This window comes from Melospiza georgiana, chromosome 4 (genome assembly GCF_028018845.1).
Source record: "Melospiza georgiana isolate bMelGeo1 chromosome 4, bMelGeo1.pri, whole genome shotgun sequence".
NCBI lineage: Eukaryota > Metazoa > Chordata > Aves > Passeriformes > Passerellidae > Melospiza > Melospiza georgiana.
The window spans coordinates 24,213,319-24,233,893 of NC_080433.1; the positions used below are offsets into that span (position 1 = coordinate 24,213,319).

Here is a 20,575-nt window from a genome sequence, read left to right on the forward strand (position 1 = left end):
CGGCAGGGGAAAAGGAACAGCCTCAGAGGTACCTCCACACAAGGAGGGGGAAAACTGGACAGCGAGGAAGGTGCAAATGAGAAACGCCGAAGTAGCGGGAGCCGCTCGGTATGACACAAAGAAAAGACTCCCTGCCCCCAGCCAGCTGCTTTTACTAGCAGGGAACACGAGGGCCAGGGAATCCATCATTCCCAGCCGCGGGGCCTAGGACGTGGAAGGCTAATGAGTGCCCAGATAACATCGCTGAGGAGCGATTATCCTCCCCCGGGGCTGCTCATTAGGCTCATTGCCGGGTGCCCCCCAGTTAATCAGGCAAGCCGGTATCACTCATCCCCCCTGCCCTCATCCACACCCTTACCATAGCCCATTCCAAGCCCTCTGGCCGCCCGCTCCTCCGGCTGATGCTCCTCGTCCGCCCCGTCCATGCCGGCTCCGTGGCGGGCCCGCTCCGACCCAGCCCGGTTAATGCCCCCGCCCGGCCGCCCGTCCTGCCCGGCCCTGGCCGCCTCATCAGGGCCACCTGGGCACAGCGGGGGAGACCGCCCCACCCCTCCCCCCTTGACGGGAAGCACGCTGGGCCCCTCTTCTCCACACGGAGGGAACGGGAGTGTTCCAGCCTTGGTAGGATATCGGGAAGAATGCTCCCCGTGAGGAGCTGGCTGAAACATCGCCGTGTGCACTTTGATGTTGCAAAACTCGCCACCCGTGGATGGAGGGGACTTCGTTGTCAGGACTGCTAGACCTAGTTCTGCGTTCCTCAGTACGAGGACAATGAGCTACTGTATAGGGTCCAGCGAAAGGAAACCAAGATGATGCGGGGTCTGAAATGTTACAATGAGAGAGACTGCAGGGGCAGGGTCTGTTCTGGCTGCGGAAGACTGGGAAGGGATCTTGTAATCCATATAAATAATCTTTAATAGGTGGCATGAGGATGGTGCCAGACTCTTTTCAGTTGTGGCCAGAGACAGGACAAGGAGCAATAGTGTATTTTATGATTGGCTTTTCGCAAATATTAAAATGAATATTGTATGTGTTGTGTTAGAAAGTAAGGCTGTATTAATTCTCCTAAGTACTGTGTTAAATATAGTTTTAGGTTATAAAAATTGTTAAAATAGAAACTGTGCTATGTAAGATGCTTTATTTAACAGAAAGGGCTTACAGCGAGATAGCAGCCACAGGACACCTAAATCTTTCAGAGAAAGGGAATTTATTGCCTTCTTATCAGAAGAAACTAACTTCTTCCCGCCTTGGAGGCGCTGTTAGGATTAGAAGGAAGAAGTTGACAATGACCAGACGGAATCCTGTGTTTGAATGGAATTTATGCATCATGTATGAAGTGTATGAATATGCAACGGGGTATTGTTCTTAAGGGTTAATCCTTTGTTAGCAGGGGTCCTTTTTCGGGCTCGTGATGCCCAGAGAAAGGTACCTGGACCTCCGTAACTCTTTGTTTTTATTGTCTCATATTGCCTTAATTCAATTTGTCCAAATTGTTATTACTCTAATTGTGTTACTGGTTTTTAACCATTTTATTACTATTAAAATTTTAAAAATTTTAAAAACAAATTATTGGTGTTTTTCACAAATAGCCATGAACTAAACCACAAAAAGTTTAATCTCAACATGAGGAAGACCTTTTATTCCGTAGAGAATGGCAGAGCACTGGAGCAGCTGCCTAGGGAGGGAATGGAGTCTCCCGCTCTGGGGACATTCCTAACTCATCTGGACGCATTCCTGTGTCACCCGCTCTGGATGATCCTGACTAGACCATCTCTAGAGATGCTTCCCAGCCCTAAGAATTCTGTGATTGTGTTCTTTTCCGGTGGCCTGGCAGGAACACATTTTTTTTAGGTGTCCAGCAGCTTCTAGTTCTTCAGCAGCTGGGGGCTGCAAGGAACAAATGGCACTTCCTGAATTTGAGTGCTATAATTTCTGTCCTTTCAATGCTTAACAATTCTTACTAATAAGAAGGCTCCTAAGAGTCCAGCACGAGGCAGTGCTTGCATGAAGAATGAGACATACATCCTGATGCACCAAAACACAACATCCTTCATCCTCCTCCTGTTTATTGGCTCATCATCGTGTTGCTGGCACAGCACTGTTCTCCTCCTGACTCAAAATTCCTGTCTTCATTTCAAGGTTTACTTTTGGCTTCTAAAGCCTTGCTTCTGCACATGCTTTCACCTGAATCGTTTCATCAGGTTAAACGAGTGTAAGCTGAAAGATCTGTGCCAACATTTTGGAGCCAGTATAATTGGTTTAACAGTGCACCTGGTTCAGCCATCAGCTACAAGAAGTTGGGACTAAAATGGCATTTAATTTGTTAACAGGATTCAGCTGACAAGACACATCTTGGAGGGTCATGGGACCTCTTCAATATTAGAAAACAATGCAAATACAAAAAAACACTATCTGCTTTAAAAGTTGTTTCTGAGCAAGGTTGTTTATTTACTGAACTCTGGTCCTAATATCACCTTTTTTGTGAAAATAATTACTTAGGAAAATGCTTTCATTTATTTTCCTTGAGGAAGGACCATCACAGATCTCCAGCACTAGAAGTTTTGGGGGGGTTTTTTGAGTCATACATATATGTGTAGATATGTATGTATATATGTATGTGTATATATATATATATATATATATATATATACACCACGCATATTAAACTACCTTATATGTATTTTAAACTGCTTTTTATGGAAAATGTCAGCAGTCATAAAATTTGGTTTTCAGACATACACCCTGACTTCTCAGCTTCTCAACAAAACTTTTTAAATGCAGCTCATACTTGTACTTCATTGCTGTCCTTTTCACAAAAAGAAAATAGTGTAACTGCCCTCTGAGTGTTGTCTTCAATTATTTATTTTTTTCAGAAATCCTGAATTTGTTTTGTCCAGATACACTTTGTGTCAGTCTCCACAGGTTCCCGGGGAAGATACAGTGCCACCCCTCACAGAATCTTTGTGAGTAGCAGGAAAGTGTTGGGATTTGCATGACATACCCTATGCTTCTGTTTAATACTGATTTTCTGGTAAATCAGGTAATCCATATTAGATAATGTGGGGAGAAATTTTGGCACAATTAAGACTGTCATAGGATACAGTAAGCATTCCATTAACTTGATTCCTGTATTGTGAATGTGCAGTTGGGAGGGATATTGTACTAGTTTGATTAAGTTTGTACAAATCAAAGATATGTCAATCAGTTTCAGTGTAGATTTGTTTATCTATTTTGGTGGCAGGATGGTGCTGGGGCTAAAAGTTTAACTAAATAGTGAGAAGCTGAGGCCTGTCTGAAATTAAGAAATCAAAGTAACCCAGGGTATAAGCACTTGTTCTTAGAAGCGAAAGCTGACCTTTAAATGCTCCTCAACATATAAAGGCCTGACATCAGGAAATAAAGGCTGCGACAGGGACAAGTTAACCTTTGATCCAACTAGTTAAAAAGAGTACAGAAGTGCTGTCAATTATGATAACAGTACCCTTGAAGTTTCCTATGTCAAGTGGAATTTTAACAACATATGGACTTAAGCATAGAAACCACTTTGGGAGGCTCTAATGAACAATCTGCCTGCTTGCTTTCCAGAGCAGAGTTTGAAAGAGTAAAGAACCTGAGGTGTTGAACAAGATGACTTCTAATTTAGAATGGGAATATATATGGCTGGCTCCTCCCGGATGAAGCTGAAGTGGATGTGGAATGCCTCGACTGCCTGTGTGAGGCGACCTTACACAGCTGAAGTGATCCCATGGCAGCATTTTATGTCCCACCTGAGACACTGACAATCCTGGGGACTTGGAACTGCATAAATTCATGACAGCTTGGGACAAGCAGGCATTTGGGATATCTGAATATTCTGGGTCTTGTGGAGGATTATAACCCTTCTTGTGTGAGTCTGATGTAGAGCTCTGCTTTGGCTCTTAGCTTGGGAACAGCTACAGTCCTTCTGGGGGAAATGTGTTAGCAGATTGTTGTCTGACCATAGACTAAAAGTTGAATAACTGGGTCCTGTCCTTCTGCTCTAGTGGGCTGAACTCCCATTTTCTTAGTTCATCCCTTCAGCTTACCTTCAGTTATGGATGACTAACACCACTGTAGAAGAGCTGCAGCATGGGCTAGGGATAACACTGAAGGAACCTTAAGGCTGGATAAACCCAGCTTTCATCACTGCCTCTGCTAAAGAGAACTGTTTGTACTTAACAGTCACTTAGAAAGGAAAATTATAGCAAAAAAAATACTGCATGTATATTCAGTAAATTGAATTACTTACATTTGAGAGGAAAACCTAAATAAGGCAAGCAGAAAGCTTTTTAACTGGAGAAGTGCATGAGTTTATTAGGACTAAAAGCAAGTTTTCTTTTAATCCAGCAAAAATTATTTATATAAATAGGCCATAATAAGCTATTCTAGATACAATGTAAATGGGAATTAAAGGCAGAATGTTACAGAGACAGAAAGCTGGAGATACAAAGGTAACTAACTCTTCAAATATATTAAATGCAAGAGGCTACACGTGGCTTTCTTTGGTGTACTGATTCTTAAACATGATCTTGCATTGACTGAATGGAACACTAACACAAAAACAGTATTTTACACTTGAAGGCATATCCTCAAACAGACAGGTTCTGCACAAATGCATGTAAACTGGACTTAAAACCAGAGTCCTTAAAAAGAACAAAGACCCTGGTGCACATTTTGCCTTTATCTACAGTGGCTAAATATCTCAGTGTTCTCCATAAGTGTGCAAAATGGTGCATGCAATACCACATCAGCAATCAGAGTAAGAGCAGCAGTAAAGTGCCACTTCATTGCATGTGCCTAGCCCTGGTTATTTTGTACAGGGCATTTACCAACACAAAATATAAATCTTTGTCAAAAGTCACTGATCTTCCAAGGGGAGACCGAGTAAAAAAAAAGATCAGTTCAAATGGCTTGGTGGGATGCTTGTTCAGAAGAGAGGTGACCTTTTGGAAGCAGATTTCTCAGCATGATACTTCTTATGTGGGGGAAATCATCATTGTGGCTTCTGAAAACTGCTTAATTCCAATGAATTTTGTAATGCTGTCAAGGACTCTTTACAGCATTTGGGTACAATGCTGTTGTACCCAAATGCTGTTATTTGCCTATCTAAACCCCTGTAGACTTGCATGATCTAAAACATAAATTGCCCTAAATGGAAATTACACTATGGAGATCAACGCCATGCAGGTATCCAGAGGATATTCAAATGGAATATTCTCTTCAGCTCTGTTGTGCTTTGCACTTAGCACCTTCTTTCTCAGGAACTTGAAGCTCTCAGGCTACTAATACTAGTGAATTTAGCCTCACAACATGCAGTGAGGTAGGTAAGTTTACCCCCATTTTGCAGATGGCAAAACTGAGGCAGAACTCTGAAGTGACTTTCATAAAGTCCCACAACTTGTCAGTGGCAACACCAGGAATATGTTTTCAGAAGTCCAGACCCCAGACCTCTGTCTGATTTAAGTCCCTCTCTGCTACCACAAAGCAAGCAATACATGCAACCTTTATCCCTCCTCTTGCTGCTGTAGTTCTGCTGACACAGAGGAAGTTTTTCGTGATTGAATTCCCACTTTCTTTGGCAAAAAGCACCTGGTCCTGTCAAAGTGCTTTGTATTATGCTCTTCGCAAAGGCATTTCTTCTGAGGCACGATAGAAAAGCCATGGTTTCCCCATGGCAGGGAGACTGTACAGGTCCAAACAGAGCCTTATTTCTTGCAGAAGACCTGCTGCTTGGCATTCTTCACCCGTTGCTCCTCCTTCAGGTTCTTCTGCCGCACGTGTTTGCTGGAGATGTTTTCCACGTGTTCTGAGGGGAACCAGCCTCTCTCCCGATCTGAGAGTTTTACTCCTTCTATCCACCCTGTGGTGTGGGGAAAAGCACAACATGAGGCAAAAGTCACATGTTTTTTTCATTGTTTCCCATAAAAAAGCCCCCTCCAAAAAGACCCTAAGAGCAAAGGAGAAGATTCTCTTTCAGCTTCCAAATAAAGCATACTGAAGAAGATGAAGAATCCCTCTGCCCTCTCAATCCTACAGTTTAAGACAGGCTCTGCTCATTCTGCTCACCGTCATTGCTGTACTGCATAACCATGATGATATCTGCCTTCTCCAAAGCCAGCTCATCATTTTCCCGAGCCTTGTAAGTCTTTATGCACTGAACTTGTGGTGCATCTGAAGGGGAGGAAAGATCACATTGATATCTTGGAAAACAACAGTAAACCTGTGGGCATCAGCTCCAGAGGAGGTGGAGAACAAGGAGCTGCCCAAATAAAAAGCCGAGAACTGGAAGGGACGTTGCAGGTCTTCATCTAAAATGACACATTAAAACATGTACAATAACTGGCAGCACCCAGCACTGAGGGGAAATCCCATGAGTATGCTCTTTACTACAAAACCCCAAGTATTCTGCTTTGGAATCCTTCTGGGGTATCCCACCTAACAGTGCCTGTGACTCCTGTGAGCCAGCCCACCCCCCTTGCTGTAGCAGCAGAGCAGTCTCACCAGGGCATTCCAGGAGGTCCAGTTCTCCCCGCGGAGGTGCCAGAGCAGAGATCCACCTCAGCTTCTCACTGCTGGAAAACAGCACAGAATAGGTATCAGCATTCAGTGTGAGGGATGACAGTCTGGTGACTGAAATGGGGTGAGGTGGAGGGGTGTTTGCTCAAACAAAGAGCAGCTGAGAAAGGAGGTGGGAAAAGGCAAAAGTTCCCATTTTTGGAGGCTGATGGTATGACATAATGTGGTAGTCCTGTATGTGCAGCTATGATGAGAGAGGGGCAGGTGTTTCACAAGGAAATAATTATAGCAAGAGGATGCTTTTCAAGACTTCTGCTTAGCAGCTACATTTGGTATTTCAGCATTTGAATAGCTGAGGGACAATCATCAGGCTACCAGGAGGTGTCTGGCCATGGTAACAGGATATTCCACAGGTAAACTTGAGCTCTTACTGTGTCTCTGTCCGGAACAAGAACTCCACTCTTTTCCCCTGGTTATTCTGAAGCAGAAAGAGACGGAACAGATTCTTGTTTGCCCCGTGGAGTTTCATCTCGCACTTCTCGCCGCGCACATACGAGAAAGCAGCATGGTCAAACACAACGAAACGTCCACCCCTGCAGGTCAACAGGAGGAACAAAACAAGGTGAGAGTTTTAAGACGATGAGGGTTACATAGCGAGTCACATAGTCTGCAGGAAAGCAAAAAGCTTTTAGTAAGTCTTCATCTGCTTCACACATCCTAAGCAGTGCTCTTGTTAGAAGTCTCAGAAGACCAAAGAAAAGAGAGAAGAGATTTAATGAAAAGGGTAGAAATACTAAGCTCTGTCCTGTCAGGTTTTTTTTGGTAGCTTACAGCTTAAAAACAAACCCACCACCCTCAAAACCCCAACACAACTAACCAACAACTCTCTTGACAAACCAGTGATTTGCACATTCACTAGTCCTCATACTGTGCTTTAGAAGAAATTATTTACCAAGTAAAACTAGAATAAATTGTTATTGTTCAAGTATTTCACATTGTAGAGATGCAAAGGCAGAATCAAAGTGTTGTGCTAGGGACCACAAGATATGTTTTTGTATTACAAGATGTAATTAAGCACTGGGACTTATCAATTTCCACATACTTTTATGATACTTACATCAAGTCGGGACAGGAGAGTGACTTGACAAAGACTGCCACTTGCTGGCAGGCAGAGGGAAAGGACTCTGTCACCAAAGCACAGACCCCGAAAGAGACAGGTATTTTAGAAGGGGCAGCAAGAATTGTGTTGAAGCACTCACTCCTTGGGCCGAGACAGGAGCAGACAGTCATTGAAAAGGTGCAGGTAGATGGGCCGGGTTGTGACTTTCCATTTTGGACTCAGGTTGTTGAAGTCCAGTGCTGTCAACTCACCACATTTCACAAGTCGCCTCGACTGTGAGATGAGTGGGAATATCTGCAAGACAAAAATAAATATATAAGCACAAGAAGGGTCCCTGTGAGTTTTGGATTTGCATTTTTGCCTTTCTCTTGAGGAATTGTGCTTTCAGTTCTCCAGCTGGAGAGGTGTAAGTCATGGCAGGCACCTTCATGAGAAGGCTGACATGAATGATTGGTCAAGTGAAGCGCTGATGAAGAGGCGGCCTGCAGAGGATGCTCTGGTTCAACAGCTCTGTGTTCTCTCTGAGAGGAGAACAAAAAGTGGTTTTGTGGGGAAAGACAGAAAATACATTACTAGAGCAAGGCCCAGGGAATGGGTGAGCTCACCTTACACTCGAATTCAATCTTCTGGCTGAGGTAGATCAGCTCTTCAGTGCTCTTCATGCGCTGGACATTCTCATTGCAATCCTTGATGAGCTGCAGAGGAAAACAGATAAGTAGTGAGGTGGGAGCAGAACTGCATGGTGGGATCAGTACTACTCCCAGGAGCCCCTCGGGTGTCAGCATAAGTGACAATTCCTTAGGCATCCTCCTGCAAAAAAAGTATATATTACAATCAGAGAATACTCTCATTTAGAAGGGGCACACAAGGATCATTGAGCCCAACTCCTGGCCCTGCACAAACACTCTAATAATCTCACCCTGTGCCTGAGTGCATTGTCCAAATGTTCTTGGAGCTCTGGCAGCCTTGGGGCTGTGACCATTCCCTGGGGACCCTGCTCTGTGCCCCATGACTCTGTGGGGGAGGAACCTTTGCCTGATATCCAACCTAACCCTCCCCTGACACAGCTCCAGCCATTCCCTTGGGTCCTGTCCTTGGTCACACAGAGCAGAGATCAGGGCCTGCCTCTCCTCTTCCCCTTATGACGGAACTGCAGAACTGCTGTGAGATCTGGTCTCAGTCTCCTCCAGCTGAACAGACATCAGCCACTCCTTCTCTTTTCACCTCCAGGCCCTTCACCATCCTGGTGGCTCTCCTTTGGAAAGTCAAATCATCACTAGACAGAACAATCCACCTTATGAAGCTGTACAAATTTTAGATAACCATTTGTCCTAGAAAACTTTAAACCTTGACTCTATAATAAACAGGATAAGAGGAAGGGATGCAACAGAGTAATGCTGTGGGGTTTAAAGCAAGATTTTCTTGCAAGGACAAGGGTGGGAGTTGATTAATTAGAGACAAAGGTAAGGCTGCAGAAAGGGTAGGCACTTTTACCTTTTCAAGTGCATCATAGGCCTGTGTTGCTTGCACTTCCTCCACAGACCCAGGCCGAGTTCTTTTCAGGATATTCTGTGTGAGAAAAGATGATTTTCACGATGCAAACAGGGAAAGGTGGACATTACCACCACTGAAGAGTATAATAAAAAGTAAAGCAGAAGTAGCTGATGACATGTGGAGACAAGAAAGCCAAAAAATTGAGATGCAGAATGTCACTGTTAAGTCATACTGACCAGTAATTCCTGTAAATAAAAATTGTATTAATTATCACATAGAAGTTATATGGCATAGGAAGCAACCACTAGCTAAACCACAAATGGATGTATGAACAGAATAGACTTGTCGTTTTCTCCTGGTAAAAAGAAGCTCAAATAATCAAAAAGAAGAAATTCATAGAAAGAACTCAAAATTAATTCTTTAGGGACTGGCTGGTTCCCTGTCTGGATGGCTCTTTATTAGTCAAAATTGCAGGCAAAGCATAGACACAGACTACCTTCCAGAGGGCAGCCAAGGAACCCTTGCTTTGTTTTCCTAGCAGAAAGCCAGAAAGTTCAATGAAATGAAAATCAGCATTTTCTGAGAAGACTCCATTACTTCTTTCTTGGGGTACAATTAAAGTAGTGTCACAACAAAGCCCTAAATGATTCACAAATAGCAATGCCTCACACAGTGCCACATCCATCATTTCCTGAACACCTCCAGGGATGAGGACTGCATCATGTCCCCAGGCAGCCCCCAACCCAACGCTTCCAAAATCATTCTGGGAAGAAATTCCTCCTGATGTCCAACCTGAACCTTCCCTAATACAGCTTGAGGCCTTTTCCTCTTACCCTGTCACTTGTTCCCTGGGAGCAGAGCCTAACCTCCTGCCAGCTACACCCTCCTGTCAGGGAGTTGTGCAGAGACACAAGGTCCCCCCGGAGCCTCCTTTTCTCCAGGCTGAACCCCTTTCCCAACTCCTTCAGCTGCTTCCAAACACTTGAGGGAAACTTGAGGGAAGGCAGAGAATCACCACAGTTACCTGTAGGAGGAGTTTGAGTCGAGTGATGCGCTGGAAGGGGAGGATAAGGAAGGATTTAAGCGAGAGGCGCTGGCACACTGGATCACTTTCCAGTCTCTCCAGGACTTGCTGGAACCCTGCATTTCCATTTCTGTGGGAGCAGCAAAGAAAAAAAGACATCCAGGCATCAGAGTAAATAAATAACCTTCCTAGTATCAGATTTCAGGGAATGCTGGAGTACTCCCAACAGTCAGGTTTTGTCCCTGGGGCAAGAAATGTCAAGAAACTTCACCACTCTGCTGCTGAAGAGCAACTATGGGTTTCTAACAGCTACAGGATGACAGTACAGCTGTTATTATCTCTATCCTCTTTCCACAGCTCTCTGGAGTAAAAGCCAGAAGTAACATCTACATTTCAACTCCCTCTATCAGCAGTACTGCTTTCATGGGGACAGTGGTAGTTTGCACTCTGGTTCTCAGTGATCAAGACTGAAAACCATAATCCAGGATGGTCATTTTTGCTCTCTTCAGTAGAGGGCAGACAGAGAACAGCCTGCAACAAGATCAGATATTACACATTATTTCTCCCTCCAATGATATGGGAGAGAAGCTTGCAGGAGCTCTGTCCTGCTGTCCCAAATGCCATTGAACTGAGGAAGGTTCTTCTGGGGGGTGTAGCAAGAGCACTGTCAACAGCCTTTTCCTGCAGTATTGCCCATCATTTGAAAGAGCAGGAAGCTATTCATGGAAGGGGGAGAATGGTGCAGCAAATGAGAAAAACTTACAGTAATCTCTGGAAGGTTTGCTCCTGATATGTCTGATTTGTCACATATGGCAGATACACCCGGCGGAAGTCAGGGGCATGCTTCAGAGCCACGTCACACACACGGAAGGTGAACATGTCCTCTTCAAATTTTTCCTCCAAGTCAAAGAGGAAACTGCAGCACATGCATGTGGTGCCAAGAAATGAGAGGGAAATATCAGTGTCATTTAGTCTTCTAAAACCCCGATAGCCCACACAAACACAAAATGGCTCTTTAGGTCTAGGGAGAGTGTAATGTCTGGATAATGACAATATAGGCTTTGTATGAGCAAAGAAAAAGCAGAGGCAAAAGACCTCTATTCTTGAGAGGTCATGCTTCTACAGGCATAGTCAGGAAACAGCTGAAAACTAAGACCTCACCAGAACCATCTTGGGAATAGAAAAGGAAAAGGTAGCAGCAAACCTTACCAGCTTAGTAATTTATGTAGTCAAGCCTTGCCGGAGGAAAAGCAAAACAGAATCCTACAACATACAGAATTCCTGGCATGTGGGGTCATGTCCACATTTCATGAATTATGCTCTATTGATTCACATTAGTTTCTGTCAGGTGATGGTTGTAACTTACTGCTTTTCCTTTTTTACCCCACTTTTCATCAGGGCTCATGCAGCTGCCCCTTTTGTCTTGTATTGGGCAGGAGCTGGTTTGGGTTGAAGTCTAGTTAGTCAAGTTTAATTGTAGTTGAAAGCAGTAGCACAAGGCTACATTACCATTTTGATCCCCTGCAGTGAGCTCTGTGCACAACTAAGCCGTAATATCTGGGATTTAACATCAGAATTCACACTGCCTTGTCACCTAAAAAGGTGAATATTCCTTTCCAGGCAGTGTTGGTGTGTCACCACTAGGTGCTGTATCTGCACTGAACAGTGCAGAAGAGGAGTGAGAAATGTTCCTGATGGAAGCACCATGTTAGACCTGGAAGCAAAGGGCCACGTCTCACCTGGCACTGACATCACGCACATCGGAGAGCCGGGAGAAGAGCCACTGGCGCTCCTGGTTGGTGAGCATCGCCTGGAGCTCTGCCGAGCGCTGGAAGTGATCCACTGCCACGTTCAAACTGCGCAGGTAGGAAGCCTCAGATATTATCAGCTCAAACTTGGCCTTGGGAGAGAAAACAAGGGAGCACAACATCAATACACTGTGCAAGTCTGTGAGGAATCTTACAGAGAGGAAACGAGGCAAAGCAGGAAAACCTCCCAGCACATCTTGCAAGGAGTGTGTAATTACAGAAGAGAGGCTTTAGAAAGGAAGGGCAAGCATGCACTTACAGACTTTCTTTAAGAAACAGACTTGTGTTATGACTTAAAAATAGCTACTTGCTCTCATTTTACTTTTTATTTCCCCTCAACACCTCTTTCATAAGCTCCCATAAAGTCCAGCATCCGTACCACACACCTTTTCCCATACTGTTGTTTTCACCTCTTTCTCTGAGTCCTCCTGTCCACTTCTCAGATCTTCTCATTTTCTTTACCCAGTTTCTCTGTACCATTGTGCTGAATCCATACATCTCCCAGTCTCCTCTCAGCCCTGCAGCTCACACAGGTCAATTTGCTAAACTCATATTCTACTACAGAAAACAGAATTTACTGTGTTTTTATTAGCATTTCTCACAAGCTTACATATGGGAGAATGCTGCGAGTCTTCTACTTTTACCCACCCTTTTTCATTGAGCATACTCAAAACTCCTTATCATGTTCCCATTTTCCCCATGTCTGTTTACTTGGAGTTATTTATACAGTGCAGAGTCTGTCCTTCAGTGCTGCTTTTCTCTAAAATTCAGCACTTCAGCATTGCTCTGCTTCATACCCCATGCTGCTTCCAGGAGTAGAAGTGACCTCTGCCTCAACTACCTGCATTCCCACAGCACAGATTTTGCTCTCTGCTTTAACCCTCCTTCCAGAGACTCTTTCTTGACTACAAGACCACCCATTTACTTTGCCACATCTGCCCCATACCTCTTGCAGCCTCTGCTCCTCACGGGACATGTTGAGCAGTATTCTGCTGCCCCGTACCATGGGGATGTCCTGCCAGAGGGATGCATTAGATGAGACTGACAGACGTTGCAAATATGAGTCCTGGGGAGACAGCACTTTCCTCCGTAGCCTCGGGGAACTTGGTAAACTTGACTCTATATCCTCTGGATAATCCACTCTCTTCTGGCTTTGGATGGCCTTGTTCAGAGCCACATCACTGTACTCCTGATACAGTAATCTTGCTGTGGAGAAAAACACATACATTTATCTTTTCTGTAGTAGAAACTCACCCTCTGCTTTCAACCTGGAGAAAACTCTGCCCCAGACTGGGACAGTCAAATTCAGGCAAAGCTCCTCAGCTGCCTGAGTGTACTGCAGGATTCCAGAGTGTACTGCCTTCCCTGCTCTCTATCACTACATCCTCACAACCACCATGTGGCAGAAGTCCCTCTCCTTTGTGCTCACTGCAAGGGTGAAAGATGCTGGTGGAGAGGGGACTGCCACAGCACCCCAGGCAGGAGGTACTTACAGGAGTTGATCAGTTTGGAGTGCCGACGCTTGAAGTTCTCTGTTGTGTCTGCAGACTTCTTCTCTCTGCCATGGAATAAAGATTTCAAAACACAGAGTGAACAAAGGGCACAGCACCAGAGAAGGCTTATCCAAACCTTAGAAACTGCTCTGTCACAACAAGGGACCTCTTATTTTCCAACAAGCTCAAGCTCCACAAGCTTTACTTGACACAAAAGGAAAAGTCTGGCTTAATGGAAAGGCTGTCCTGAAGGCACAGAAATACCTCTGTTGCAGTAGGGTTCTCTTCAAGAGAGCATAGACTAAAACACAGGCCCTATGGCATTTAATTAAAGTTTTCCACTCCTTATCATCATCTTTGGTAACTCAAAAACAACGGAGGTTTTTGTGCTTCACAGGGATTGGGGCAAATGCTAAGGATCTTTGAGAGACTCACCGCATTATAACTGTTTCTGAGATGACTGGTGGTTCCCTGTGTGCCTTGTGAGCTTCCTCCTCTGAAGGAACAGAAGAAACCTCTGCATAGAAGACAATTGGAAAGTAAACACATCAGTCAATTTTTAGACTTAATCTACAATCCAAATGACACACAGATACCACTTACCTATGCCCCACCTAAGTGGTAGTGTTGAATTGGAGTAGAGGTGCCCTTGTGGCATTTATTTCTGGGTCAGAAACATTCTAGTTTTAATAATTCTTGACATTACTTACACTTTACATCTGTTAGCCACATTTACTTTTCACACAAAGAAAAAGGCTGATATTTTAGGCAGCAACAGTAACTCTAAGAGCTTCCCTCTCCAGTTAGGCAAGTAAAGACATTGCCTGTGTGCCTTGTTTGGTGCTGTCCTAACACTTTCAGCTACTAGGGCCAGGCATCAGATCAGTGGAGCCAAAGTGTAAAAATGGAGAAGTCCTTTCGATTTGTGAGAGATTTAATCAAATAAGGTGTGAAGAAATTCTAAATCTCAAATAACTGGAAGCAGAAAAAGGAAGAAAGTCCAAAGACTGAGCTGCAGTTATGGATAAGGGGAAAGACAGTACTATTGCCTTGAATATTTTAAAATTCGGAATCAAGAAATTACAGGTCAAACATACTAACAAATCTTGAGATTCAAGTTCTTCCAAACCTTTTAAACCCTTCCATACCCCTCTCCTTTTCCCCTGTGCCAAAAATACAGCATGTTTCAGAGCTTCAAAAATAGACTAAAGCAAGAGCTAAAAAGAAGTAATTATTTAAAGTTCATGTAAGGTATAGTAAAGAACATATATACATCCTGATAGCAAGTACTGCTGAATGAGCTGTATTACAGAAGATGCATGTTTTCCACTTGTGACATCAGTGATTTGACTTCTGTGCAAGCTGAGACCTTGGGTTTGACAAACTTCCCTTCTTATCTGTACTCTTAAATCTTGCGCTCACGAGAATATAATCTTTTTTAAAAGGTCAAGTGGGAACCTAAAAGTGCCAGTTGCAAAATAAGGAGAGGCAGCAAATAAACAACTGATAAGAGATATGGGCTACTGAGGGTGTGTGCATGGCTCTTCTTTACTGCCTCAGGGATCCATGAAATAAGTTTATTGTAGCAGGAATTAGTGTGGCATGGGGAGACTGAGCCCCAGAGTGCATCCCTCAAGGATGCATCACTCAAGGGAACAAACAGGATACAGAGGACAGCAGAAAGGAAAGAGGGGACAGCTGGAAAGGGAAGCTTGGGGCAGGGTAAGAGACGGCTGTAAGGCTGGAGCAAGGAATATCACTTGAAAGGCACAAGAGCCATGCTAAGGTCTCTACTCTCATGCCTCTCCATCATATTGTTTATTTAATTTAATCCTATGTCTTGATAACTGTTCTAAGTTGGAGGGGGGAAGAAGGAAGGGAAATGGAAAAGAAGACTCACGCTGCAAGATGTCTGGTGGTACTGACATCCTCTTCAGGCCCTGACGGTGCCAGTCCTTGGTTTTTACTCGGCTTTTTATTGGGCTTTCTTGATTGCCTGCTGGGTCCTGCATAGCTACCCCAATAGTTTTTTTGTCTGGCCAACTTGATGATTTTTCCAAGGTTGCGTGTTTGGCCTTTTCTTCCTTTGGCTGGTGTTCTCCTTCTTCCAGCCTTTGCCCGACTCTCCTCTCACCTTCTGTTTTCTCTGTGACTGCCAGTGGAGCCTGGATGTTCTTTGTGTCCCCACCAAAGCTACCTGTGGGCTGCTGCCATCGCAGCTCCTTGTCCTGGCAGGTTGTTCTGGTGGTCAGCAGTGATGGAGGGCTGAGCTGGAGGAAGTGAATAGGATTGGTGAATGCAAGCATTGGAAGGAGCTGTGCAGACTCTCTGCTTTTGGAGTCTGGGGATGTTATCAGGCCTTCCAACGAGGGCCAAGAAGGGTGGTCAGGTGAGGATTTTCCACTCTCTATATCCATGTTGTGATCTGCTGTTTCAGGGCTGGTGTCAGAGCAGCCAACCAACATTTCCTTTCCAAGAGCCAAAAAACTTTTGGTCAGCAAACTGACCCCTGAGTCATCAGAAGTCTCTGTATCATGGGGACCTGAGTCACCACGATCCCACACTCCACTCACTGGAACAAGGTCATCTCTCTCTGCTAGACTTTCTCCATCAGAAGCAGAGGCCACAGAGTTGGTATCAAATGCAGAGGAGGCAGTCCGGAGATGACAGCTTGGAGCAGGGTGAATGGCTCCCAGCTTACCATCATCCATCCCACAGCTGAGGGGGGGGCTGGAGTGCAGTCCAGGAGCCAGCAGCTGGTGACCTTCAGGGACTGGAGGTGAAACAAGGTGATTTGCGTGGAGTGCAGGGGCCTGAGCTTGACTGGGCCTTTGGACATGGGAAGGAGGATGAGGAAGCTGTTTGGCATCAGGCTCAGACCCCAGAGGTAGGCTTGAGTGGGACACAGGGGACAGAGGTTGTCCTTGCTGGTTCACAGCAAGGACCAAATCATCTTTGGAGGGCCAAGTTAGGGTGCTCATGACACTGGAAATTCTGGATCCAGGCTCTTTTTGGTATAAACTGCAGTCAGGCTCATCAAATAAAGGCACTTGTGCTTTATTATCCACATCTGCTGCCATTTGTTTTCCTTGTATAATGGCACTTTTTTGGGGAATGATTTGCTGAATTGTCTCTGGGTGGTTCAGGGGAGTGGAAGTCCTTCCTGGTGTTTGGGATACTTCCAGAGGTCCTGCAATACTAGCCACAGACCTCCTATCTCCAGGAAAGCCCCCTTGTAGAGGAAGGGAGCTAGTGTACATGACAGAGAAAGAAGATGGGCCACTAAGGTCCTCATGATAGCTTTCCTCAGAAGTAAGGAGTTCATGGGAAGTCTTGGCCTCCCTTGTACCTGTCCTTACAACAGCAGTTTCTGCTGGTGTTGGGTTCCACTCTTGTGCAGAAGCAGCTTGTTTGGGTGGTTTCCCTGCAGAGTCTGGCAGCTTGTTCAGGCTGGTGCCAGGACAGTGCTCAGAGGTCACAGAGGCTATTCTGCCACCATCCTGCTCTGGAACAGATGCTGACACTGCTGAGGTGATCTCTGAGGGGGAAGCTGGAATGAAGTCCCAAAGCTCAGCTTTTCCTGTTATAGGATGAAGATCTATGTGATCAGGTGGCTCCAAGTTACTGATACTAGATGAAGGGTGTGCTGGAACAAGAGCCTCTGGGTTCTCTGTGCTAAAAGGCGCTATCACGCCTCCACAGAGTGATGCATCTCTTTTATCAAATCTCTGGACAGCTTTTCCATGATCATCACTGTGCTGATTCTCCCTGCCCAGTCGTGTCTTATCATCCCAGTAAGCTTCTCCAATATCCTGACCACCGATGGAAAAGCGGCCAGAGTCCTCCAGATCTTCTGCTTGGTCAGAAACATGGCACATGTATGGAGTTTCCCCCCCTGGGTTCTGGTTTTTTGAGGACAGAGGGCTGACAGCAGGTGGCTGACATCCAGAACCTGCTTCTGTGACATGAGCTTTCAGCAGCATGTCCTCACCAGGATGCTGATCCACAGAGACCGGTTCCCCAGGAAGAAATACTGATACTGTTTGCTCAGACAAGGAAGCACACTCCAAACCACACACATCCACATTATGCCTGGGAACAGAAGGTATCTCTGACCCAAAAGCTGATGTTAAAGCCTCTAGTTTCAGCTCTTCCCCCAGTCTGAGCTCTTCCCTTGGCAGTTGTTCCTGCTCATTTTGTTCCTTGTTTTTCTGATATTTGAGTTCCAAAGGTTTGCCTTCTTCCAGCAAATTCTGCTCTTTGCACTCTTCCTCCTCCTCTTCTTGCTGAAGTCCAGACACTGCCTCCTCCCAAGCTGGCTCCTTATGCCGTGAAGCATTCACTTCCTCTGTCCTTTTAGAAGTACTCTTTCCTTGGAAAGCACTCTTTGCTGAAGGGGCAGGTCTGCCCTCTGTTTTTCTGTGATCATCTACTAGATGAAGGCATTTGGAAGCAGATGAGTTCTTTTTAGGAACCATTCCCTGGTCTTTGACCATCATGGTATTCCCTGTTTCACCAGATGAGTTGTTTCCTTCTGCTTGTAGTGAACTCATTTGGCTGTCACATGTTAAGGTGGAAGTCAACTGATGGAAAGAGGAAGATTCTGTATTCTTTTCCAAATCCTGGGGTGCTCTTAAGCTTTCCTGAACATCTTCAGAAGTGTAAGGTTTAGCTGTGTCTTCTACTGCTCCCTCTGAGGTAGGCTGCTCATCAAGTGTTGGTGCCAACTTTTTGGTGCTTTGCTCCTGCTCTGCACCAGCACCAACCTCCTGCAAAGAGTCCTTCAAGATGTTACCCAGGAAGGGTTCAGCCTTATAATGTCCTTCTGAAACAGTTTTACACACCAAAAAGCACTTAGGTGTGTCCCTCTGAGAGGCAATGGCATCAGCCAAAGGGGATTTCATTTCCAGGGCCTGAGGGTCTAAGCCATGCAAAGCCAGTTCTGCTTGGCACTGAGGAAACTCAGTGCTGAGCTTCACAGCCTGCAGGACTGGGCTGCCAGGGGCTGGCTCATCCGGGACTCTGCTGTGAGAGGAAGGGCGCTGGTTGCTTTCCAGGTCAACCAGTTCCAATTGCCTAAGTTTCAGAGAATAATCCAGTCCACCCTCCTCTAAAAGCATTTCTCCTTCCAGGTTTGAGAGTCCCTTTTGAGGCTCTGTATCCCTTTGGCCTTGTTCCAGTCCTGCTGGCACTTTCTGCATAGAGTCAGAAGGTCTGCCCAGCATCTCTGCTGCTTTCCCTGGAGCAGCAAGGCAGTCCTTGGGTGTGCTGAGCTCTGGTCCCTTTGCAGAGTTAGATGGGCTGGTGCTCATTTCGGCTGCTATATGAGTGGCATGATACTCTCCTGCCACGGCTGAAGAATTCCAGGCTTCCCCAGTGATGCTGCTGGCTCCTGGGGGAGTGGTACCTCTCTCACTGGTTTCTTCAGACTCCATTAGTGACACATCCTGCTGAAGAAAAATGATTTTTTCTGTTACTACTTCACAATGATACATGGATCTAATTCACTGCTTCTACTGCAGCTGATAAAAACCAAAACACACACCACATACCTAGTGGGTGATAAGAGCTGGGAAACAAACACAAAGACTGAGAATAGGCAAAAACCACATGCAAGCTTGAAGATGAGAGTAATACCAAAATAACCCCACTGGTGTCTTTTTAGTTTGACATGCAAATGCAGAAAGTGACTTTGGTCGAAGAGCAGAGATGCCGAGCTCTATGCAATAGCCACAGGGCAACTTATGGAAAGTGGTGGCCATGGCTGGTTATCTCACACCCAAAAGGGGGTACCAGAAGGCATCCAGAGAACATGAAAATTTTCAAAAATCTCCATTGATTTTCATGGGGCAAGGTGGACAAATACTACTGGCCTCTTCTAGCCAAGTTTAAAAGTTCTCTCTGATTTTGCCTGTTCTTTGGAGCTGATGGCTCTCTTTACAGATCTCTGTGTGGGTCTGAAATTCATTGCAAATGATCACAGAAATTAATTAACAAAACATAGGAACATACACATTAGATTAACAGGTAACTAGAACATGACACAAGATATTTGAAGGCTGTAAACCACATGGGTTTAGAGGAGTAGCTCTGGTGTGTGTGGACTAATCTATAGATTAAAGAGAAACTACGTCATCATTTAGTCTACTCTTTTAGGGAGGGGAAAAGGAAAAAAAAAACCATCTCAGGATTGCTGGACAGTTTCCCAAAGGATATAGTGGAATTTCCCATCCACTATTGCATTTGAAGTTCAGACATGACAAAGCACTAGGGAATGCAGATTTGGGGTATGTCTGTGAAAAGGACAGAAGAATATGATTCACCACTTTTACCTGTCTGTCTTCTACCATCACCCACAATCCCTACCTGGAAAAAACCTGAGAAGGAGACAAACTGTTGTGGCTGCCTCTCTTTTCTTCTACGGTGATTTATTTGTGCTAGAGTGGCTCTGTAGTCACAAGTACCAACCTCTGATCCCACACAGAAAGTAAAAGCAGTAATGGCATAATTACATCTGAACTAATTGTCCCAGTTAGCTCCATGGCCAGGGCACGCCTGTCCTGAAAGCTGGTTTAGCTTCTGTTTTCCCTTACATCAAGTGAAACAAAACACCTGGTCTGAAGGCAAGGAGCGCATGCTCTGGAGTTAGAACTGAAGCATTTATACATCTTCATCACAGAATTGTATTGTCATCACAGAATGGATTGGGTTGGAAGTGGCATCAAAGATCACCCAGATCCAAACCCCAGCACAGGCACCTTCCACTATCCAAGGTCACTCAAAGCTCCTGTGCAAAACATGGCCTTGAACATTTCCAGGGATGGAGCAGCCACAGCTTCTCTGGCCAACCTGTACCAGAGCCTTCCACTCTCATATTAAAGGATTTCTTCCCAGTATCATATCTAAATCTCTCCTCTTTTGGTTTAAAACATAATCCCCTTGTCCTATGACTACCTGCCCATGTAAAAAGTAGCTGTCCCTATTTCTAAACACCTGTTGGTGTTTAGAAATAGGGACAGCTACTTTTTACATGTAGCTGGAAGGTTGAAATGAGGTCTCCCTGGTGCCCTCCCTTCTCCAGGCTGAACAACCTCAATTGAAA

General features: G+C 45.0%; 1 protein-coding gene across 4 annotated transcripts in view; it reads right to left on the reverse strand.

The window, feature by feature from the left end:
* Positions 1 to 4,327: 4,327 nt before the first annotated feature.
* ARHGEF5 (Rho guanine nucleotide exchange factor 5) overlaps positions 4,328 to 20,575 on the reverse strand; it is a 31,478-nt gene continuing 15,230 nt past the window's right edge. For 2 of the 4 annotated variants that reach the window (XM_058023323.1, XM_058023322.1), the window contains 14 exons: positions 15,374 to 18,923; positions 13,909 to 13,990; positions 13,474 to 13,538; positions 12,927 to 13,186; positions 11,912 to 12,072; positions 10,936 to 11,088; positions 10,173 to 10,302; positions 9,149 to 9,223; positions 8,260 to 8,349; positions 7,794 to 7,948; positions 6,966 to 7,127; positions 6,520 to 6,590; positions 6,085 to 6,189; positions 4,328 to 5,878 (listed from right to left, as the gene is read on the reverse strand). In XM_058023323.1, the coding sequence (XP_057879306.1) occupies positions 5,724 to 5,878; positions 6,085 to 6,189; positions 6,520 to 6,590; positions 6,966 to 7,127; positions 7,794 to 7,948; positions 8,260 to 8,349; positions 9,149 to 9,223; positions 10,173 to 10,302; positions 10,936 to 11,088; positions 11,912 to 12,072; positions 12,927 to 13,186; positions 13,474 to 13,538; positions 13,909 to 13,990; positions 15,374 to 18,923 (5,214 nt within the window). In that variant the 3' untranslated portion in view covers positions 4,328 to 5,723. The remainder of the gene's footprint in view (positions 5,879 to 6,084; positions 6,190 to 6,519; positions 6,591 to 6,965; positions 7,128 to 7,793; positions 7,949 to 8,259; positions 8,350 to 9,148; positions 9,224 to 10,172; positions 10,303 to 10,935; positions 11,089 to 11,911; positions 12,073 to 12,926; positions 13,187 to 13,473; positions 13,539 to 13,908; positions 13,991 to 15,373; positions 18,924 to 20,575) is intronic. The other 2 variants (XM_058023325.1, XM_058023324.1) reach the window with 1 other exon arrangement.